The sequence below is a fragment of the Pseudonaja textilis genome, chromosome 3 (assembly GCF_049901715.1).
Source record: "Pseudonaja textilis isolate UNSWEBS1 chromosome 3, rPseTex1.2, whole genome shotgun sequence".
Taxonomy (NCBI): domain Eukaryota; kingdom Metazoa; phylum Chordata; class Lepidosauria; order Squamata; family Elapidae; genus Pseudonaja; species Pseudonaja textilis.
Window position 1 is genome coordinate 48,714,801 of NC_141992.1, and position 24,645 is coordinate 48,739,445.

The 24,645-nt window shown below is 38.9% G+C and overlaps 1 protein-coding gene across 8 annotated transcripts; it reads left to right on the top strand.

The window, feature by feature from the left end:
• Positions 1–916: 916 nt before the first annotated feature.
• On the top strand, positions 917–23,758 carry SMIM29 (small integral membrane protein 29). 8 transcript variants are annotated; one of them, XM_087929600.1, is made up of 7 exons: positions 917–982; positions 4,054–4,266; positions 5,587–5,666; positions 15,383–15,555; positions 17,211–17,236; positions 18,427–18,532; positions 22,403–23,758. In XM_087929600.1, the coding sequence occupies exons 3-7, from the start codon at positions 5,660–5,662 to the stop codon at positions 22,463–22,465; spliced, it is 375 nt and encodes a 124-aa protein (XP_087785726.1). In that variant the 5' UTR covers positions 917–982; positions 4,054–4,266; positions 5,587–5,659; the 3' UTR covers positions 22,466–23,758. The 8 variants fall into 8 exon arrangements, with proteins under 8 accessions (XP_087785726.1, XP_087785725.1, XP_087785724.1 ...); XM_087929599.1 differs by lacking the exons at positions 917–982; positions 4,054–4,266; positions 5,587–5,666 and adding an exon at positions 9,307–9,460 and having other exon boundaries at positions 15,383–15,495; XM_087929598.1 differs by lacking the exons at positions 917–982; positions 4,054–4,266; positions 5,587–5,666 and adding an exon at positions 9,308–9,460.
• Positions 23,759–24,645: the final 887 nt, after the last annotated feature.

The window sequence follows — 24,645 nt, forward strand, 5'->3', positions numbered from 1 at the left end:
TTTGGAAAAGGAACTCTGGAGCATAAATGTAGCATCTATCTGCAACTTTTAAAAGCAGTTGCATTTTCTCGTGGGATCACATGGCTGCCCTCCACAGCTACTAGGATCCTGGGGAAAGATGGGGCTACTTTAAAGAGCTGCAGCCTGTTCCTGCCCCTATGTGCTCTAAGCATTCTTTAAAGAGTCAAATCTAAAGCATTGTATAGCCTTACTTGCTAAATCAGGTGACGGTGCGATTTAAAATTTGTGACAGTTAATTGGAACATAATATTTAGGGAAGCATAGTTAATTGGAAACAGTAGCATTGTGCGTGAAAATGCACAACTTCTATTACAATTTCCAGTATGGGTTTTCTTTATTAGGAAGACAAAGGTTCAGACTCTGCAGTCATCATATCTAATATCCCATGCCCTAAAATACATTAGTAATTACCTAATACATTCTTCTCCGTTTTGATGTCTGTTTAGATTAGAAAGTGTATGGGATGTAGTGCTAGAATATGCAGGGGTATTTTAATATGAATTATCCTTTGAGTTTTAACCTTGAATCAGTTAGAATGTCTGAAAATGGAGTGGTGGATAAACTTTGAAGAGTTTAGCCTAAAAGTATTGCAATGATTTCAATAGCAGTTTTTCTTCCATTCAAAATATTATATTTGTTAACAGTATTCTTATTTTGTTCCTCACTCTCCAGCTGCCTCCTTTTTTTCAGTAAGCTTATTTGTTTTTAAATCTGCCAATAAAAAATAAAGTGCCGTATTATCCTAGCTAGTGCTTATGTAGGAATATGCAATTAGATATGTTAGCTATCTAATTTGCATTTGTGAAATTGTTCAGTTTATTTTGGAGGCACTTGAATTTACATGATTCCCATATGCCAATATTTCTTTTTCTCTACCCCTCTATGTTTTGTTGATATGATAGGTAGCAACAGTATGCTGTGAAATGGATAAATGGATGGATCTCTTTTCTTCCCCATTCAGGTTTGTGCTAGATTCTTAGACATTAGCTCAGATGATGGGGAGGGAGACCTTCCATGCCTGCTTCTTCTGTGTAGCTTGCTCCCTCTGAGTATACAACTAAGAAGTATTGAAGAAAAGTGGTCTGGGGTATATGCCTATATTTAGAAGAACATGGAGGAAGTGTTCAGAGAGAAAATTGGACCTAAAATCCAATTTTAAGAAGGGAGGATCATTCTTACAATTGAAATTAATATTTTGAACCTCTTGAAGTTCATACTTGCAAGCTTAAAACTATAAGCCCAGCAATTACATGCAATTGCTCGTGAACAGTGAATTTCAAATTAGAGCATGTGTTAGTAAAAACTCTGGGAGTGTTTATGTGGTGGTGATTCTTGATTTGCTTGCTTCCTAATGTTAAAAGTACAATTGCTCCTGAATAGAGATAATATCAAACATTGTGCATATTTCTTAATGCTTGCTTGATTTTGTTTGTCATTATAGCTGTCCCCAGGTAGTGGGTATTGTTTTGGAAAGGGTGGGGAATTGAGAGTCAATAGTGCTGTGGGACTATTTTGCACTGGAGGAGGGGTATGTATGTATACTTCGAACCCTGTAATAAAGAAGCTGCTTTTGAGTACATTTTGCCACCTCTTGTGATAACAGAATTTATTAGAAGCTATTTGCAATGGGATTGCTTGGCATGAATGTTGAGTTCTTGTAAATGTTGAAATTTAGCATTTCACACAAACATTTGAAAAGTATGTTAATGGTTATTTGAAATCATCTCCAATTTCACAATCTCTTAGAAAAGCAGTTAGCCACTGGGCATGTATCTGAAGTATCTGATACGACTTAGGAACATTATCATCAAAAAGTTTCTCCATATCAAAATTCTGGAGACATTAGTTTCTACTTTTTTCTTATCTATGTCTGAATATAGCTATTAAAAAGGCTACTTTTCAGCTGAAATACTGTATTACTGATCACATTTATAACTTTGAGGTAGTCCTGTTTCTGAAAATGCCTAGGGTTGATGAAAGAAGATTGATTTCACAATCTTACATGTTTTATTTACTGTCTTGAATTGCCTTCTGTCTTGATTAAGATATACAGTAGCAATTTCAGAAATTGTCCCCAAGATGACACCCTCACCCCCCCACCCCACCCCCGATTCTTTCTAAGCACTAAGGCATCCTAGTGATACAAAATCAAGAGGAGATGTTTGAAAGACAATTACTTAAACTTACTTAAAAATACTGGATTACATATTCCAATGGTATGGCTCAGTTTTTATAGGGCGTGTCAAATTTTTCAACTTTAAATTTCCAAACATTAGGGAAGCTCAAAAGTTTTAACATGCCTTGGGGATCTTGAAGATATTTTGGTTACTTTAATATAATTTAGATGTGTTTGATAAGTAATTACATAAAGATAATTTTTTAACATTTTGTTTCAATAATGCAGTATCATACACATTTACATAAAAATGTAAATAATATAGTTACTGTTATCAACATGTCGCTGATGTCTGCTCGTGCTGAAAATGTCAAAAAAAACATCCTATTGTTACATCCTAAATACATCTATGTATTTCTTCTCTCTTTCCTCAATTTAATGAAAAGGAAATATGAATGGAGGCATCTTTATAAATACATACAATTGAAATTATTTCAGATAAAGCAGGATTTATAATGGAAACTAAACTGATCTTGGAACATTTTATCCTAGAAGCTTGGCACATTCGATTGGTTATTCTTAGACCTGAGTGCAGTACTAAATTGAATGTCCAAAAATTACACTTCTGCAAAGAATAGAATTATTTGGATGTATTTCTCAAAATTTCTAAATTATGGACCATGGATTTTATTACTACTATCAGTACTTTGTTGAAAAAATATTCAAAATTGAGTATAGCAAACAGGTGAACTCATAGAATAGAACACTAGAAATTTCTGGCATCATCTCCCAGAATCATTCTGGTTTTTCACACCAGAATGGTGTGCTTGTTCCAGTTTCCTTCTGTAGGATGTGCTTTACCTAACACCTTTCTCCTATCTGGTACGTCCATAATCTGTAGCTCGCAATTGTCTGTGTTACCGTGAGCAATGGTTTTTAAAAATTTATTTCTGCATAAATTGTTCTCCATTCAGTTCTTTCAAATTTAACTTTAGCTAAATTAAACCATGCTGACTTATCTTGCCAACCATAGTCCAGCACTCCGATTACTGTGCTAAAGGAATAAGGCTACTGATACATTATTTAGAACTATAAGTAAATTACATTGCCTAATTTTTTTACTTTTTGGAAAAATATACTGATAAAACACCTGAGCTCTTGCTTTCTAGTTGACTGTACTTCAATTTGAACTATCATAAAGACGTCTTACAAGTAACAAAAGCTGCTAATTTTGTACATGCTTGATGAAATAATAATTTCCAAACAGATTTCCTTTAAGATTAGGTATTGCACACGCACACCATAACACTTGATTTTGAATTCTATGCATCTGCATTGTTAGTGCAAATAATAGAATCTGCCCATATTGCTCTGATGACTATATATATATGACAAAGTACTGCAACTTTTAAAACACACTTTTCAAGCAGCTTTTCAAACAGTGCAATCCCCATCTTTAAATAAATGGAACACAGAGGTGTGAAGAAGTCACTGCTATTGGGGCATAGGGGTTGTTTATTTACTTATAGAATAGGAACATTATTCTACAATTCATTCTAATAGTGTGAGACTAAATATAGATAATTACGTTTTTGTGATCTCTGACGGGCAAAAGCTATAATTTTGCATGTAAAAATTAATATATCATCTCAGTGTTGGAAATACACCTTTACTGGGGAATATGTCTGCTTCAGATGATTGTTTTTTAATAGAAGTGTCAGGTAGCAGTGTAAATCACCCAGAGTTACCTAGGTGAGTTAGACAGTTAAAATTTAATAAATAAAAAAAAATGATTTATTATGATTTGTATGCAGAGAGATTTTCTAAGGGCTTGTATTTTGTGCAGTTTTCTATCATGATGACAAAATAATTTCTGACATCCTTTCCAATGTATTTCAAATTCGTTCTTCATGCAGAGAACTGAAAGACAAAATCTACACATCTTGTTTGGCATCAACTCCCTAATGCACAAACTGTGCTTGGAAAGAAACTGGAGACTATTCAAATCTCACTATTGATTCCCTAGTTGAATACAAGAAAAATATATATATTATTCTTTAACACTTTATAGTACAATTTGATGCATTTCAGAAATAGGCCCTATTGAACTGGATTAAATTTATTCTCAGGTAAGTGCATAACATTTTAGGCCTAGTGTAATCTTCCAATTCCTAAATATATTTATTATAGAATAGTAGTAAGTAGCATCGGTGTTGAAAACATTTTGAACTACAGTGATTTTTATTTAAAAAATTCAAATATGTACAAAGAAATGTCCTAGTATGGCTATGATCATAGTGAAAATATTTTAGCAGCTGATTGGAAAACAATTGTCCTGTCTTGTCAGCAGCATGAGATTTGGTAACCAAATTTGTTTCAATCACTATGAGTTCGTATTTTAATGCAAATTTTAAAATGTCTATATTCACAGACTGGGAGCAAAACATTAAAATATAGTAGAAGAAAGTTATCTCTAATATTACACAAAACTATCAGTTATTAAAAAGTAAACACCAGTTATCACAATGTAGTTTTCCTTTTTACAAAATAGTTGCTATTTAGGTGAAGCACATTTTATAATGCAGGCTATTGTTGCTTTGGGAGAGGGAAGAGGAATGGCAAAGAAGGTAGTAGCCTTTGCATATTCATCCAGCTGTTGGTTTTTTTCAGAGAGCAGCTATGACTGGACCACTAGCCTAGCCCTAGACCATCATAAAAGGAGATAATATCTGTTGTACAGAATTGAAATTAATATCTTCAGGAACAGCATGCTTAGATTTAGTCAAATGTTACTATTAAAATTGCCCATCTTTTTTTGTCCTAAGAAAATGGTAACAATTTAATTACAATTAATAATGAAAGCTTATTAATTTGATTTTAAATACTCATTTTAAGGAAAATACAGTTAAAATAATGCTGGTAGGTTATGGCAATTACAGAGCTGGATATATAAAAAAGCAGTGACTATGTTATTATGCAGAAATGGACAATATTAGTACTGCTGGGAGTGAAAAATTAATGTGAGTTCCTTAAAAATAATTCAGACATTACTTTAGAAAATACTATAGGCACGTTTGCAATGTCTGATCCTCTAGAGAGATTATCTCAGCATGTGATCAGTTTTGTATCTCCTTTAATATTTGTAAGTTAAACTAAAACAGTGAGAACTTAGAACTAGAAATGTAATTTTAAGAAAGGGACATTGCCAAAATACCATATTTTCACTCTAGAGGTTCATGCGCTTGGAAACAATTGTTAGCTCCTTTCTCCAAAGGTACAGATCACTAAGAAGATTATAATGGTAGTTATACTTCCTATTTCCCTGCAAGGCTGCTTGGGTATGAAAGACTATAACTGATAGCATTACTGGATGTTAGTATTTACCATTGTTTTTCTCCCTCTTCATTTAATTTTTCCCTTTATATTTGTCATGAACTGTTGAACTGAAGAATGACACGGAGCTCTCTCAAGAGACAATGCTGACAAGATAGATCTACAGCTAGGCAAGAAAGACAGCAAGGAATGAATAGTGAGTAGAAGGGGTCATAAGTGTTCTTTTGAATTTTGTTCAAAAATGTCTCAAACATCGAGTGATGATTTAAATGAATTTTTAATATTTGCCTTTTATCATTTCTAATATATTCCATTCACATCGTTGGAGTTATAATAACATTCTCTAGGAAGAGAATGACAGCCTTCAAAAATTCAGAAGGCCTACTCTTCCCACAAGGAATGCAAGGTTCTCAATTCTGGGAAACTAACAGCGGCTGCTTTGTTATAAATATGAGTCTTAACTAAAATATAACAATAAAAATTGTACTAGTTCAAGCAGGAAAGGAATGTTTGCCTTTTAAGAAATTCTTATACATCATAATATTGCCCCCATCCTACTGATGCTTAGTGGGCTTGACACTCTTCCTGAGAGGTGCAAAGTTTAATTGCATAGCTCTTGATTTTCAATATTCAGCACATCTAGACACAGGTTTGTGAATGAAAGTACGGAGAAAAACTTATTCGATCTAATATTATTAATTTAATATTGGAGAATGATAGGTTGAAGAGGTTGAATGATAAGATTAGATCTTATAAAGATCTGTACTAATTTTGATTAGTTTGATGGTTTGTGAATAAAAGAATTAAAAAGAAATACTTCTTTATATAATGTGTACATAAAACTATGGATCTTGATTGTCTGCAGATAACAATTTATAAGGTTTTATAAGAGGGCTACACCAAATAAGGAACAAGCTGGTTTTGGTGGGTACTAGTCTGGACATTTGTATATCACTCGGAACTGAAGGCAATTAGCTCTAAATACTAATTGTAGGGGAACAGCCACAGAAGGCTATTGTGTCATATCCTGTTTTGGATTTTTCAGTTAGTCATAGTTGGCATGTTTTATGAAAACAGCCATTTATTTGTAAGTGTGGTCAGAAAAGCAGTTCTTTCATCTCTCTTATGACTATTGGTTCAGGATCTTAGATTTGAATAGCTTGGAACACATGCAGTACATTACCACAGAGATTCATTTTTCCTCACCGATTTAATCTCCTACTTCAAAGAGGAAACAATAAAGAGTGTAGAAGATTAAGTCTCAAAAGCAATTAGCAAATCCAAAAGGATGCTCCATTTAAGTTAAACTAAGACATGAAATAGGCTAAAATGATTTTATGTTCAAATTCTCCATCTCCCAAGTGGTAGAACTCAGATCAGTTTTAGCATGCTTTCCCTTCATGAAATCTTATTGTTTACAGTATTTTTAACTATCCAGCTTTTATCCTTAGCTTTTATAGGAAAATATAAATCATTGCTCTTGAGAATACAATTCATACCATACACTTCCTATCCTCATGCAGATGCTGTGATGCTGCTTCTTTCTTTGCTTCCAGTCTATAACAAATGGCTGTGTTGTCCTCACTGGGACATTCTCTGCATGCTTATTCAGCATCCTTTTGTTCCAGTTGAATTGGCTCTTGCTGTTCCTTTATACCTAGCATGGTTCATATGCAATATGGCTTTGTTCCCCACACAGGGCTGAGCTATACCAGGTTTATTGGTGACAAGTGCCTATTACACTATTACCCTATGATATGGAAGCCACAAGGTACAGGACCAGCTGTGTGACTTGGGACCTTCTTTTGCACCCTGGACCAGAAGGTCAAAACATGTCTACCTGTCAACCCACATTGGACTAGTGTGGTGTTGAAGAAGAGATCTTCATCCTGTAGTGGATTGATTTGGGTTGATGATAATTCATAAATAAAAAAAATGTAAAAAATATATTGCCTTCTCCAGAACTCTCTGAAAGTAACTGTTTCATATTGTGTAGTTATTAGAACCAAGTTAAAGATATTAGGTAGATTTTTCAATCCTTCACCATTTCATTAAGTATGTGAGTACATAAACTAGGAGTGTTGGAGTTAAATACACTGCTCAAAAAGCTAAAGGGAACACAAAAATAAGACATCCTAGATCTGAATGAATGAAATATTCTCATTAAATACTTTGTTCATTACATAGTTGAATGTGCTGACAACAAAATAACACAAAAATTATTATTGGAAATCAAATTTAGCAACCCATGGAGGTCTGGATTTGGAGTTATGCTTAAAATTAAAGTGGAAAAAAACACTACAGGCTGATCCAACTTTGATGTAATGTCAAACATCCTGCACAGTGTTGGGCTGTAAGCACAACCCCCACCTGTGGATGTCGGGTCCTCATACCACCCTCATGGAGTCTGTTTCTGACTGTTTGAGCAGCCACATGCACATTTGTGGCCCTCTGGAGGTCATTTTGCAGGGCTCTGGCAGTGCTCCTCCAGTCTCTCCTTGCACAAAGGCGGAGGTAACGGTCCTGATGCTGGGTTGTTGCTCTCTACGGCCTCTTCCACGTCTCCTGATGTACTGGCCTGTCTCCTGGTAGCGCCTCCATGCTTTGGACACTACACTGACAGACACAGCAAACCTCCTTGCCACAGCTCGCATTGATGTGCCATCCTGGATGAGCTGCACTACCTGAGCTACTTGTGTGGGTTGTAGACTCCGTCTCATGCTACCACTAGAGCGAAAGCACTGCCAGCATTCAAAAGTGACCAAACCATCAGCCAGAAAGCATAGGAACTGAGAAGTGGTCTGTGGTCACCACCTGCAGAACCACTCCTTTATTGGGGATGTCTTGCTAACTGCCTCTGCTTTCCACCTGTTGTCTATTCCATTTGCACAACAGCATGCGAAATTGATTGTCAATCAGTGTTGCCACCTAAGTGGACAGTTTGATTTCACAGAAGTGTGATTGGCTTGGCGTTACATTGTGTTGTTTAAGTGTTCCCTTTATTTTTTTGAACAGTGTATATAATCCTCAACCTGACCATCAGAACTTTACCTATGAATAAGCTGACTTTACCATAGTTCTCCATTGAGAATCTGACTAGATAAAATGGGGTTGATTCATACAAGCGATTCCTTAAAGTATCAGTTTCCTCTCATTTAACAAAAACTGCCTCCAGGCTTAGGACTATATTTTTGGGGCACAAATAATATTCCTTCTTTCTGGAGGAGATATTTTGACTCTCACGAGTTCTCTACATTTTTCTCCAGTTCTGGATACTTGCTCTAAAAATTGGCTAGAACTGAAGGCAATGCTCATATGAGATTGAGTCACTGTTATGTAAAGGCATCATAAGACAGGTCACCTTATTGCCAATCCTTTTTCGGCTAATTCCTAGGATTTATTTTCCATAAATTACCCCTGACCATCACATTGGACGGTGGACAGTGTTACACAACTGTCAAATAAAGCCGCAAAATATTTACACCAATGAGCCACAGCCAGGCCAGAGTTCGATGCGCATCCCCTTTACATTGGAACCTTTTGTATTTTGTTTTCAAAACCCAGTTTCAAAGTACACTTTCGGAACTTTTCGCATTGCAGTTCAGAGAACATCCCTCCACCCCCCACCCCACCCAGACGGACGATCAAATGAGAACCCGGTACGGCGCTGAAGCGAACCTCTACATACAGCCCACCTAAGCAGAACGCAATTATTTTCCCTCGTCACTGTCTTTCACCGGGCTTATATAGGCGGAGACCGCCCTCTGCTGCCCCGATGGCCAATCGCGCGTTACCTGGCGGAACTTTGTTTGGGGATTGGCTGCTGCTCCCCCCCACCCCCAATGTGCGGTCTCAGTCACGCGCCTTTCGGCTTTTCCTGCCGGTGTTTGAAAGGGCGTGAAGCTCGAGAGGTGCGCAGGGCGTGCGCGTTTGTTTGCAGCAACCAAGCGAGGCGGGGAGGGGCGGGGGGAGCTGACAAGAGGAAGGGAGGTAAGAGCTGGGTCCGCCCCACTTGAAAACAAATGGAGCAGTGAACGAGTCCCCGGAGAAATGGCTGGGAGGTGGAGACGCATTGATTTTTCTCTCCACCCCCAGTTCGAGGCGAGACTTCCGGGAAGAAGATGAGCGTTGCGGAGGTGCTTTTATATACGGAGATGCTGTTGTAAACCTGGGGATGCCGAAGAGGGAAGCGCTGCCGTTGCTGGAAACGGGAGGAGGAGAGGGATTAAGTCTCGGCTTGGACGGGCCGGCCCTGAGTTTGCCAGAGGACACTGTTCCGTGGTTTGGATGGATGTGGGCTTGCGTTCTGTTTACTCTGCCGAGTTACATAGGCCTTCTTCCCATATTACCGTATCTGTCGTCCCCTTGAAGGTTCACGCCTTTTGGTTCACTGGAGGACGCTTCTGTTTTGTCGAGATCTGGTGGAGTGGGGCCTTTCTCCGCCGTGACAACTTTTAAGACGTGTGGACGGACTTCAAATCTCAGAATTCCTTGGGAATGCTGGCTGGGGAATTCTGGGAATTGAAATCCATACGTTTTAAAGTTGCCAAGGCTGAGAAACACTGCTCTATGGCTTTTCTAAACCAAGTTGAGCACTGTGGTTCACTTTTGATTTTTTTTTTTAAAGTTCTTTGGGAGCCTTTTGGCTACATAATTGCAAATAAGGTGGCCTTCTTTCAGAAATTCATGATTAGGATTATACATACTTTAAAAAAATCTGTGTTGGGATAATTTTATGAATTCCTTTCATAGGGTTTTAGGTTTTTATTTTACTTAATAGATACCAGAGGAGTGTGTGGCATCGTAGGGTATACAACATAGGGTCCAGTTCTTGAGAAATAATCTCATCTGAAGGGGTTATGTAAATGTAAAGAATAGATATAGGTAAGTAAATCAATATTGTCAAAGGAATTTTTGACTGTTAAAACAAAACACTGGTTTTGTTTATATAACTTTTCTTTCTGGGTAAACTATGTTGTTTGAGGTGAGGAGAAAGAAGTCAAAAAATAGTTAAAACTCTGTTAATGCCAATGCCATGCATTATGCCTTTTGGAATCTTTCTATCTTTTTCTTGCTTCCACAATATCTATATTACTGTTTCATATATTTATCTTTGTTCTCCAAACTTCTCACCTTCCTCTTTTTCAAGTTCTCACCAAAAATGACTTTCTCAATTTTCTCCTATCACCTCAGTTCATTCTTTCTGTATATCCAAACCACCTCAACATACATTTTTCATATTGAACATTCACTATTGTATTTTCATTTGTTCAGTTTCCATACTTTCTTGATCTAATTTCTTTTGTTTCACCAATATGCTTAAGCCCCCCATTCCCACTCTATTCAACTTACATTTCCCCTGAATTTCCCAAAGCTGATGTCCATTTGATGAAGCATTTTCATGTCCTTCTCTAGTTTTACTTCTTTCAAAAGTAACTGTTTGTACTTGGCATATACCACCTATTAGTCAGCATTCGTCTTAAAAATTTCTTCACTCCTCATTGCATCACACAGTAACATTAACTGGAGACCATTGGGTTCTGATCCAACCATACTGTATGGGAAACGAGATAGATAGATAGATAGATAGATAGATAGATAGATAGATAGATAGATAGATAGATAGAGTATGTATGTATGTATGTATGTATACTCTTGCTTACTTAACCCTCACCAATACCACACCATAAGCTATCTATTTTCATATATTCTTTATTTTCATCATAATGTATTGCTGTATTCATTAACCAAGCTGCAACTATATGTACAAAATCTTCCAAAATCCTTCTAAAGCCCTCCCAGGACTCTTACAGAGGCCTCTTACAGAGGCCTGGGAGTTTGTGAATTCTGCACAGTATTTTAGTTGTTTGTAGCACAGCACTCTTCTGGACATAGAGCTTTGCTGGTGTTCATGGGAGATTTGTTGGTGCTTAGGGGGTCACAGCCCTGAGTGCTGAAACCCCTGCTGAGACCACTTTGGTCTTTACTTTCTAATTCCGCCTTCAGGCTCTGGTACTTCTCTAGCTTGTCATACACCTCCTTCCTGATGTTGCTTTTACTTGGCACCACTACATCTATCACCATCTTGCACCTTCTGCTCCTTGTCTTATTACCATGAAGTCTATTGATTGACCAGTATCAGCTTGTCCGTCTGGATCTGGAAGTCCCACGGCCTTGTTATTTTCCATAACCTTTTGAAGAATCTTCCCTCTGGACTTGGGAGAGTCTAGCCTATACATTGCAGATGTTTCTGTACACAATGTCAGCTTTTTGGTTGTCCTGCTCAGTGTATACTGTTCCTGTCTGCATCTTACACCCTGCCACTATGTATTGGGCTGTTTCTGAGGCCTCTGCACAGTATGCCCCTCGGGTTCTGTCTAGTGTGGTAGACTCTTGCTTCTATGGATCTGGTGCTTACTGCTTGTTCTTGTGCTGCTATGCCTCTGTGCTGTTTTTTAGTCCAGCCTTTTCCAGCCACTGGTAGGATTTCCCAATGTCTGCCACCTCAGCTATCTGTTGATGGTACATTCCATGCAGTGTCATATATACATATATTCTGCCTTTATTATTTTATAAATAACTCAAGCCTTTAAACATATCTGATACTCCTCCCCCCTCCTGTTTTCTCTACAACAACAATCCTGTGAAATGAGTTGAGCTGAGAGAGGGTGATTGGCCCAAGATCACCCAGCCGGCTTTCATGCCTAAGATGGGAGTTGAACTCAGTCTCCTGTTTCTAGCCTGGTGCATTAATAACTGGATTAAACTGGCTCTCTGCATATTTATATGAAATACACATTAGGCAATCCATAATGTACATGAATGTATACATGAAATACATTATATGAAAGTAATAGTTAATGCATAAGTAATGACCATGAGTCTGCTGTAGAGGTAGTCATTTGTTTGGTGATTGTTCAAAGTTACAACAGCTCTGAAAAAAAAAATGACCTGTGACCATTTTTCACACTTATAATCGTTGCAGCATCCCCGTGTTCAGATGATCAAAATTGGATGCTTGGCAATTTTGTCCCCGGATCATGTGATCCCATTTTGTGACCTTCAAAGTCAATGGGAAAGCCAGAGTCCCTTAACAACTGTGTTACTAACTTAACTGCAGCAATTCACTTAACAGCTGTGGTAAGAAAGTTCATAAAATGGGACAAAACTCACTTAATTGTCCTGCTTGGCAACAGAAATTTGAGGCTCAATTGTGGACGTAAGTCAAAGTTGCCATGGAACTAATGGGGCACCATGGAACTCTCCAAGCCAATTGTAGCCTTACCTAAGAAATTATTAATCTGACTTGGGTTTGGCTGACTGGGTAGTTTGCCAAATGTATAATACAGTTATTATTTAATAAGACTGCTACATCCAGACAGCAAAAGTTGAGGCAGTAACTAGATGGCAGTAAAAGGACAGAATCTTCTGTGTCGCTTTGCTTTCATCCACTGTAGTGATAATCCGGATGTTTGTGGCCTAGCCCTGATAGCTGTTGCTTAATCAGTGAATGTGGTTGCTGGAAATTTGTTTCTTGTGATCACAGAAAATCTGGGAAGGCCAGGATGCAGACAATGAACAGAGTAAGAGGGCCCAGTTCAAATCTCCATTCTGCCACCAAATCTGAATTGTTGTGGCTTTCAGAAGAAGTAGGAAAGTGTAAATCTGTAAGTGCTCAGAATGTGGCATTTGCTATGGTTGGGGTTTTTAGGAATTGACACAGAAAGTATCTAAAGAAATGTCTTCTGGGCATTAGGTTGATTCTCTTCCACAAGTGTTTATCACAGATGACATCCTTCCATTTAATTCCCAGCATTTTTAATTATTTGAATGATTCTCCAGTATCGAATTATAGCTGTGGAACAGATAGTCTCATAGGCATCGAGTGTTCATTTGTTTCTGTAGTGCTTTCTTCACATTCTGTTAGCTCAAGATAAATTCAGCCTTATCTGGGGTTTAGTATTATCTGTGTGCTGACAATACCAAATTATGCATCTCTACCTCATGCTGAGCAAGTGAAGCTGTTTAATTAACTTCCTTCTCAGAGACTGGAGGCTATAAGGGCCTAGATGGGGAGAAACGAGAGCTGACATCTTTGACTCTGGATGGGGTAACATTCCCCTGGACAGAACTGGTATGCAATTTGGTGGTCCTCCTATATTTGAAGCTCTTGTTGGAAGAGCTGGTAGTAGCCATAGCTTGGGGGTGGGGGGTGGGGAGGCTTTGCTGGTGTGCCATTCCTGGCTTTACCACACAACTCTGCCCCATTCTCCAGTATTGTTCCACTGGGAGGCCTTGCTCACAGTCATGCCTTAATCACTTCCTGATTAGATTACCGCGCTGTATACATGGGGCTGCCCTTGAATATTCAGAAGCTGCAGTTGGCTGAGACTCTGTGGCATTTATAATTCTGGGTGGCCCACAGTTTATCAAGTTACGTTACTGTTGCATCAGTTGCCCTAGCCCTTAGTTTCTTTCTGGGTGTAGTTAAAGATGCTGGTTATCACCTTTAAAACTCTAAATGACACCGTGCCAGATTTGTGAGACCATCTCTTAACTTTGTAGCTGCCCCAGTTCTTTGGATTGGCCTCCAACCTGAGATCTGAGGGACCTTACTCAAATGTTTAATAAGACATTTAAGAAGGATCCACCCTAATGTATAAGACTATAACAAGTGATGACCAGGAGAGATTTTTATTTTGAGACTTGCAAAATTGGTATCAGCCCTCCAGGTAACCAGACCAAAAACATGACCAGATGAGCCAGTGCTATGTTACTGTCAGACTACATTAACAGAACCTTGCAAATCTGAACAGCAACCATAAATCTCCTGCTGTAACCTTCAACAGTCTGATATGTTAGGGCAGCTCCTTAACTTTCTTTGTCCATTAAGCATTTGCAGGCCCCTCTCTTTTATCTGATAGTTTCCTAGGCTACATCTCTTCTCAAGGTCATTCCCATATACCATTGCAAGGGGCCACAAGGAACTTGTCCAACCTGGCTTCTTACATCTCATAGTAATATAAATCTAGATTATATCTGTATCCTGTATCTCAGTTGCATTTACAAATGGTATTCAGTTCCATTTACAATGAAAACCTGTACACCCAGTTCAGAATTTAAAAAAAAAAAGTTATCCAATATTCCTATAAGATTATTTATGAGTATCTTGAAAATATGAAGATATGAACCACAGACTAATTCAATATTTTAAGACCTGATTACCAAACAAATCTGTACCTGGAGATAATGGGATTGTTTCTGGGATATTCTGCAAACAAATTATGTGCTTTACCACACAACTCTGCCCCATTCTCCAGTATTGTTCCATTGGTCATTCAGGGCATGTCTATTGGGAATTCGATCATCAACATCTGGAGGGCCACAGGTTTATTAACCTTAGACCAAAACAAGTTTTTGTACTTGGTTTTATAGGTGGGCCTAGCATGGAACAAATTTTGCTGTTATATTAAGTATTACTAATAGAATGTGCTGAAGGGGTAGGGGGTGGGGTCGGGGTTGCAGAGTTTTGCTTTTCTCCATTATGGGAAATATATAGAAAGCAAGATATTAGATGTCAGTTACACTGGCTTAGACCAAGATGCCAGCATTATTTCCATTACTCTAACTTTCTGTCTTGTCATTCTCTTTTTGTCTTGGAATGGTTTATTTTTCTTGCGCATTCACCCTTTTTCTCAGTTTCATTTAGCTTTCATTCATGTCTCAGGGCTAAATATTTTAAAGGATTTCGTTCATTGATTCTAGTGTGAGGGGTAGCATGTGATATGCTTGTGACTGTCTTATGTGCAGTTATTTGAATGGCAGTGGGTTTGGGAGGAGGAAAGAAGAGTGGCTTATGGCAACATTAAGAATGTGTTTTAATCCTAAAACTTTTTTTTTAATCATTGTGAGGTGGACTTCCCAATGATGACAGGAGCTGCTTCTCCGATCCTGTCAAGCAAGTTTTCTATGCCATGAATAACACCACTATGCCCACTTCTGCTGGGCCAACCAGTGACTCCCTGGTGGGTTATATTCTAGTGCCGTTTTTCCTTATCACCATTGTTGGAATCGTCATGGCAGTGGTGAGTGGACTCAAGACAGAAGCACTTGGTTTCTAGACCAGCATGCTGGGTGGGGAATTCTGGGAGTTGAAGATTACACATCTTAAAAGTTGTGAGGTTGAGAAATGCTGCTCTAGTTTTTATGTCAAACAATGGAACATGATAGAAAGTTTTTCTTTGAAAAGAAAAAAAAAGAGTCTCAATATCAATATATCAAAAAAGTCTCAATATCAATTCTTAAATCAACAGTTTCTGTTGCAACAGTTGCAGTCTTTTCAGTTAGTGAGTGCCATTATTCGGTGGTGGGATTCAAATAATTTAACAACCGGTTCTCTGTCCTAATGACTGGCTGGGTAGGCGTGGTTGGATGGGCGTGACTGGATGCGCGTGGCCAACTTGATGTCACTCACCATGCCCGGCCCCACCTCCTGGCTGCTTGCCTCAAAGTCCTCAAGAAGATACAATCTCTTGGCATTCTGGGGCGGGAAAGCACTGGTGGAGAGAAGTTACCCACCTGAGCCCTGTGAGCTCTGTGGTGCCAAAGAAGGGGCTGGGTCACCACCAAGACCCTTCCTGGATGGGCAGGTCTCTCTCCCCACCTGCCGAATTTCGCAATGCTCTCCAGGACCTTCTGCAAGGAGACGGCGCATGGGCGAGTCCCTCTGGTGCTGTGAGGTCTGTGCGTGTTTGTGTGTATGTTTAAGGGCGAGAAGGAAGAGGAAACGGGGCGGAGATAAGCAAGTTGACATGGCGAAGTGTGAGACCGGGGTGGAAATATGTGGGAGCAAGTGAGGTGGGGGGAGAAGTGTCCCTTTAGAAAGGTGGGCGTATGGACTGAACACTGCAGCTCCTCCTCCTTGGCCATAATCAGCTCCGTTTTCACTGGCAGAGGGTGGCAGAAGGCCATCACAGCCAAAAATGGAGCTCAAGAGCTTATTTTCTCTGGCAGAGCGCTTGGGCCACCAGAGGCACCTCCGACACGAGTGATGTCGAGCTGGCCATGCCCCTTGGCCACGCCCCCCACCTGAGGTCAAACACAACCCTTATATAATTAGATTATATGAAAGCTGCTCTGCTCTTGACTTTTATATTCAGTGCATCTGAAAGCCACAGCTCAAACATTTTATTGCATAAAATCAGGCCCCTGCAACTTGTAATTGCCCCAAGATGCTCAGAAACTGAAAGTAGCTTCTTAATGGCCAACAGCTTTCATAAAGGGGATGCCAAAATAGGACTTTGTTTTAATCTGTTCCACTGAAAAGATAGTCATCCCTACTGTGGTATCTTACAGCTCTCTTTGTTCTTGGGTCAATATTATCAAAGGCTAGGCTAGTTGAGGGAAGTAAAGTAGCTGTAATCTGATATTCCTGGAAGGTACCAGATTGGTGTTGGGATTTTGGTGAGATTTTATCTACCTAGAGCTACATCTTTCAGTATCTTTTTCATTCGACACTTAAGGTCACATCTTAAATGAATTGGGTGCTCCTCTTATGTTACCATTATGTGGCTTGTGAAAATTGCACTTAGACTAATGACACAAATGCTGACACTGATGTTCATATTCCTTGTATTCTTTTTCTTTCTTGTTTTATTTTTATTCCCAGTTGGAAGAAATAATGTCTAAAGCATATTCACATTCCTCTCAATTGTTTTCTCTTTCCCCTTTGTCTTTGCAGATGATGTATATCCAGAAAAAAAGGAGGTAAGAAATTCTAGTAGGAGATTGGGGCTCTTTGTCTTTTTAAATCTATCTTCTTATTAGAAGGGATTCTTTTTTTTTAATACTGCAGTCAATTACATACTTACTCTACTGTAAACAGATAGATCAATTCATTAAATAATGTAAAATGGAATAATGCACTTTGCTTTTTATATGTTGGTTGAACTATGACATGTTCCTCTTTTTTCTTTTATTAAATGGCCCTGAAAAATGGCTTCTGAGAAGTACAGTAAAAGTTAATGATACATTTTGATATGAGGTTGACTAGTAACTCTTTTTTAAATCTTGTATTAAAAATAATATTCTTTCAACGTGTTGTATTGTAGGATCCATTTTGGATAATTATTAATTATCACTTTGGCAAATATTATTTTCTGATATACCTATTTTAAACATTCTAGCTAGCATCCAACCTTATGTGTTGAGTTGTGATGGGAAAGGGGAGTTCGATCATATTTAAAACGGTAGACATTGTTGCTGCATGGATGCATTTTCATTAATCATGGGTTTATGATAGATGGGTTGTAATTAGAAGAACCATCCAATTATGGTTATTTCATTATAATCCCTATATTAACATTGCACTATTGTGGATAAACATCAGAATGTTCTGGATAAGCATCAACAGAAATATAATTTTAGGTGAGTGCAAAATAAACATTTAATGTGCAAAGTGGTTTGTCAGTAATGATATGGACTGTTCTTTTTTACGCTAAACCATCTGTATTATACTTTGGAGTATGGGTAAAACTTTCAAAGTTTTCCTCTGACAAATATAGACACACATTCGATGCAAAGCTTACCTAACCTTGTGTTGCTGAATATATTGGATCTACAATTCCCTGAATTCCCAGCTCACTTGGCAAATGAAAATTATACCTAGGAATTCTGGAATTTTGTTGTACAGAAATTTGGACCGTAGTTACTTCAAAATAATTATTAGTGCATGAGACTAATAGATACAGTGATCTAGCACATTTGAACACTAAACTATTTAGGATTTTAAAATTTTTATTATACTGAAATTATGATTGTTGTTCATCCCTGACATTGCTTTATGATGTAGCTCTACCTTGCCTGAGCCAGTGCCAGAATCATGAGAAAAAAGTTGTAGCAGCTTTTAATTGCTTGAAGACAGTTTTAGATTATACTCTGACAAATCTGCCTCCTAGATATGATCGACTACGCCACCACCTGCTGCCAATGTACAGTTATGATCCTGCGGAGGAGCTGCATGAGGCTGAGCAAGAACTCCTAGTAGAGCCAGAGGACACTAAAGTAAGCATATGTGGGGTGCATTTTGCATATTACATACCTATTGCAGAGCCATGTTTCAGGATATTTATGGACAATTGTGTGTTGAGACGTGATTTGCCTATGTAACTATCACTTGAAAAAGAGGGAGGGAGGGAAGCAGTTACACATCATATTTTCAAAGTATCTGTGATTCAGTTGGACTCAATATGGCACCTAGAACCGCAGTATAACTAGGAGTATCTCCTTTTTGAACTCACCATATACTGCTTGACTTGTTACACTTAAAAATCATTAAAAGAGAAAATGTCTTATTTCCAAATAATATACCATTATTCTTTTTAATAATAGCCCCATTTACTTCCTTAGAAAACGAAATGGTGAGAATTAGCCTAATCCTTTGTTGTGAAAGATACTCTTCCAAAAAGTGTGTGTATCAAGTGGGCATTGAAGGCTAGGAGTGACAATATTCTGCTGATTTGCCAATGATGACATTGCTTTGACAGACATTTTTTGAATAGGCAGATCCCTCTTTTAGGTCATTTTGCAAGCGCACTCACATGTTTTCAAAACCCTAAGTTACGTTGTGTCAAGACACCATGAATTGTGATGTGAGCAATAAATTCTTAATATTTTTGTCTGTTCAGGAAAGAGAGAAAATAAAATAATTTCATTCCAGTTTATACCGGTAGGCCTTGACTTAAGACCATCTGTATTTGTATATATGACCATCGCACTATCCTCATGGTCATTTGATCTTAATCTGGGCACTTGACATCAGGGTTGCATTTACAGTTACAGCATCTTGTGGTCACGAGTGCTCTCTCTCTTTTTTTTGTCAATTTCCAGCAAGAAAGCAACTTTAGATCACAATGACCACGGTTCCAGTCCCAATTGAATACTGCTTGTAGTTTGAGTCTATGCCTTTTTTCTTGAGCTGCATGGTTCAGATATACTGTCTCTAGAAGCGTCATCTGAGTTAGCTGGAGCTCTTTGTATACTTCATTTTTCTCATAACTATTACTTTCCTTATAAAAAAGAGCTAAGCTAACAGCAGTGTGCATATCTCGGGTAAATTGTTTATTCTAATGTAATGCAGAAATTTTGGCATACATCACAAAGATTTCTACCCAAAAGTGCTTTGTACACTGCTCAAAAAATAAAGGGAACACTTAAACAACACTGTAACTCCAAGTCAATCACACTTCTGTGAAATCAAACTGTCCACTTAGGTAGCAACACTGATTGACAATCAATTTCACATGCTGTTGTGCAAGTGGAATGGACAACAGGTGGAAAGCATAGGCAGTTAGCAAGACATCCCCAATAAAGGAGTGGTTCTGCAGGTGGTGACCACAGACCACTTCTCAGTTCCTATGCTTTCTGGCTGATGGTTTGGTCACTTTTGAATGCTGGTAGTGCTTTCACTCTAGTGGTAGCATGAGACGGAGTCTACAACCCACACAAGTGGCTCAGGTAGTGCAGCTCATCCAGGATGGCACATCAATGCGAGCTGTGGCAAGGTTTGCTGTGTCTGTCAGCGTAGTGTACAGTGCATGGAGGCGCTACCAGGAGACAGGCCAGTACATCAGGAGACGTGGAGGAGGCCGTAGGAGGGCAACAACCCAGCATCAGGATCGTTACCTCCACCTTTGTGCAAGGAGGGACAGGAGGAGCACTGCCAGAGCCCTGCAAAATGACCTCCAGCAGGCCACAAATGTGCATGTGGCTGCTCAAATGGTCAGAAACAGACTCCATGAGGGTGGTATGAGGGCCCGACATCCACAGGTGAGGGTTTTGCTTACAGCCCAACACCGTGCAGGACATTTGGCATTTGCCAGAGAACACCAAGATTGGCAAATTTGCTACTGCCGCCCTGTGCTCTTCACAGATGAAAGCAGGTTCACACTGAGCACATGTGACAGCCGTGACAGGGTCTGGAGACACCGTGGAGAATGTTCTGCTGCCTGCAGCATCCTTCAGTATGACTGGTTTGGCAGTGGGTCAGTAATGGTGTGGGGTGGCATTTCTTTAGGGGGCCATACAGCCCTCCATGTGCTTACCAGAGGTAGCCTGACTGCCATTAGGTACTGAGATGAGATCCTCAGACCCCTTGTGAGACCATATGCTGGTGCGGTTGGCCCTGAGTTTTTCCTAATGCACGACAATGCTAGACCTCATGTGGCTGGAGTGTGTGAGCAGTTCCTGCAAGATGAAGGCATTGATGCTATGGCTTGCCCTGCCCATTCCCCAGACCTGAATCCAACTGAGCACATCTGGGACATCATGTCTCGCTCCATCCACCAACGCCACATTGCACCACAGACTGTCCAGGAGTTGGGGGATGCTTTAGTCCAGCTGTGGGAGGAGATCCCTCAGGAGACTATCCGCCACCTCATCAGGAGCATGCCCAGGCATTGTAGGGAGGTCATACAGGCACGTGGAGGCCACACAGTACTGAGCCTCATTTTGACTTGTTTTAAGGACATTACATCAAAGTTGGATCAGCCTGTAGTGTGTTTAATTTTGAGTATAACTCCAAATCCAGACCTCCATGGGTTGCTAAATTTGATTTCCATTGATAATTTTTGTGTGATTTTGTTGTCAGCACATTCAACTATGTAATGAACAAAGTATTTACTAAGAATATTTCATTCATTCAGATGTAGGATGTCTTATTTTTGTGTTCCCTTTATTTTTTTGAGCAGTGTATTTTTCCAAGATACAGCCTTTTAAAAACGAAATAGGGAGGCTACTCTGAAGAAAAATACATTTTTTGTTGTGTCTGCCCCTTTCAGGAATGTGTGGGATATAAGGGAAGGATGAAGAGTTAAGTCTTAACAAACATTAGAAAGTTGAAATTACAGATCTTGCTGGATTACCGAGATTACAGAAAGATATGAGCATAGCAAAAAGCCAAATATTAGGACATTTGACTGAAGACTATGACAAATAGAATGTTTATATGGACTATGCTAGAAAATTAAGCGATGTGTAAGGATTTACTTTTACATTACTGTATGTGTAACTAGTATTTCTGCAGTATTTGTTAACAGTGTTGAAATGACAAGTCTTGACAGAAATGATCCCTGGCTGTCCATTTTCATGGCTGAATAAAAGAGGAAGTGAATTGCTCACAGAAGCATAAACATGCTTAAGCCTAGTTGTTTCATACAGACGGTGCATGGGAGCTGTTTTTTTCTCCTTTGTTTCACAGATGATTTTCACAAAGAATGGTTGTCTCCATTTTTGCTTTCTGAAGTGGCTTCCAAAATGATGCAGTATTGGCACAGCAGGGGGAGCACCCAGCTCCTTCCCATTAAAACTTTACTGAAGGATTTCCATTCAAGCAGCTTTGTTTGGTAGTCCTCAACTTACGACCACAATTGAGCCTGAACTTTGTTGTTAAGTGAGAGGTTTGTTAAGTGAGTTTGCTCCATTTTATGACCTGCCTTCCTATAGTTGTTAATCACCACAGTTCTTAAATTAGTAACATAGTTGTTAAGTGAATCTGGTTCCCCTGTTGCTTGACTTTGTTTGTTGGAAGGTAGCAAAAGGGGATCACATGACTCTGGGACACGACAGCCGTCATAAATGTGAGTCAGTTGTCAATCACCCAAATGTAAATCACATGCCCATGGGGAGGCTGCAAAGGTCGTAAGTGTGAAAAATGGTCATAAAGTCATTTTTTTCCAGTGACATTGTCACTTTGAACGGTCACTAAATGAACTGCTATAAGTTGAGGACTACCTGTACTCTAATTGTAATGAAAACTGCCAGGTTATTATTCTCAGTTATTATTCTTAGTAAGCCGTGGAAGATGCCCATTCTTTGGAAAGATGCTATTGCTCAAAGTCTGAAGGCGATATTAAATACATGTGCTGTGTATTACAGATGATGCGAGGTTGGGGAGGATACCAGCCCTATCGTAATTCATTTATGGATGTGAAGGCTTGATGGTACTCATCTCGGACTGATCACAGAATGTAGATGGATGACCTCTTCTACCTGGCATGTGTGCCAACCTGAATGCCATTAACGTTGCTGCCTTTCTTCACACTTCAATACTACAGCCTCTTGCTGGGACTTCCAGTAACAGAAGGTGTAATGGATGCCAGCCGTGTCAAGGAGATTGGCACTGAGCACCTGGTACAAAGAGTAGCCTAAGGGGTTGGAGAATTGTGTTTGGAACTAGGACAGCTTGCTATGTGGCATCATTCTTCGTATCAACTGTCTCCTGATTTACTTTTTATGTGGATGATGAGATACAGGAGTTTATGAAATTTCAAGTAAAAGTATTACTAAATAGCTCTTGCATTATGGGCATCAATCTTCAAAAGCTCGGCTTTGTTTAAAAAACAAACAAAAGCAAAGCAGTCAATCTCCATTTCCTTTTGTGAACAAAGAGCATCAGAATGCAGCTGCTATGATATCCCAGCACATTGCTAGCTGCCTTCTCTCTTTATTGCCTAAGCATATATAAGGGTGTATTAAGTTGTTGGATTCCTGTAACATGTTGCTGAACAGATGTGAGCAAAGTGAGTAAAATTGCCAAACGCACAACTCTGTGCTTGAGGGGTGGGGGTATACTTCTTGAAACCAAGATAATGGGTACACGACACCAGCTTTGGAATTTTGTGTGCTACATGCTGGAAGGATGGAGTTTGGCTAGGAAGTTTGTATAGATGCTTAGCATGTCTATTACAAAGGACCATGTTATTTCTGAGAGGTTTTTTCTTTGGTGACTTGTTTGAGCTCAACAAGGACAAGGCAGTGTATTTGGTATTGGGGAAATCACCTCTGTTTTGTAAATAAAACTGAACCTGACTAGGAGTACCTGTGGTAAAACATCATGCTTTTACAGTACTATAACTTGTTATGCCTGTCTTTGTGAATACAGCTTGTTACCATTGATATACCTGTGATGGACTGATATCTTGGTGCAGCAATATCATTGCTGCTTTGCTAAAAAAATGTGCTACTCACTGCTTACTGAACTTAGCTAATGGACACTGATTATGCACTTAAAGTGGAAAGCTGCACTGGTAACTTTGAGAAAGTGTCTTAATACCTTTATGTATTTTTCCCTGAAGTTTTGATTTTTAGCAAAATTGTGGGGCTTCCACACATTTTAAGAACATTGGGATGCAACTTATATTGCACACATCTGATGCTTTTTGAGGTTGAAAATGTATTCCTAATGCAAAGGGGGAAATGTGATGATTGTGGTTCTGGAAATAAAGTTAATTTTTCCATGACAAGACTGAATGCACATGGTAATGCACATTGCAACCATCACTTCTCTTCCTAAACACACATGGTTAATAAACTGGTGGTGCAGCTACACGGGCTGAATTAATGGTGGTTTGAAGCCACCATGAAGGAAACCATTCTTTTGCCATTCCCTGCATCATCTTCCAATGAAATCAATATGCACTGTGCACTGTAATTTGTTTTATGATATTCCCATCTGTATGTCTCTGGTTTATCTCATATTGCTATTAACTCCTTGCTTTGTTATGGGTCTGCAGGCAAAAAACCTGTAATGTCATTATTTACATCCAGCCATGAATTTTAGTTCCTAAATGTATTGAATGCTTGTTCTTTCCTTTATGTACCGCATTTACTTCCACACTGCTAGATGTCTGTCTCAAAACAGAAGTTTCTCAAGTACAGATTAATTATGTGTTTCCATCCCCACAGCAGATGAAGAATAGATTTAAGAGTAATCTTCAGCTTGAGGCATTCTGAGTGTTAGATTGCTACATTCATTTGTCCTCTGGTTGGAGTTAATTTTCTGCTGGGCAAAATGGAAGTTCCTGTTTTGATCTTTCTAAAAAAAATTAAGTCAAATGCAGCACACTAGTTGGATTTAGATATATAATTGGCTGATATCCGCTAGTGCCAGGAGCATCAGGTCAGCATCTGAGAGGCAAATTGTTCTGTTTTTGGAAATAAATGCCTTTTTGGTAAACATCCACTGGATGCAAAAATTACTAGAATAGGCTGTACTAGTGGTCCATTATTTGATAACAGGAATTCAGAAACAAAGTAATCTTTTCCTATTTATAATATATGCAAAGTGACATTCTGACCAAAGTGTTCTCCAGTGTATAATTATGGCAAAATTGTTGTGA

Coding starts and splice junctions, on each gene's coding strand:
- SMIM29 (XM_087929598.1), top strand. CDS start 9,313: ATGTGCGGTCTCAGTCACGCGCCTTTCGGCTTTTCCTGCCGGTGTTTG. Junction 9,461..15,382: donor AGCTGACAAGAGGAAGGGAG/GTAAGAGCTGGG, acceptor AATCATTGTGAG/GTGGACTTCCCAATGATGAC. Junction 15,556..17,210: donor TTGGAATCGTCATGGCAGTG/GTGAGTGGACTC, acceptor TTGTCTTTGCAG/ATGATGTATATCCAGAAAAA.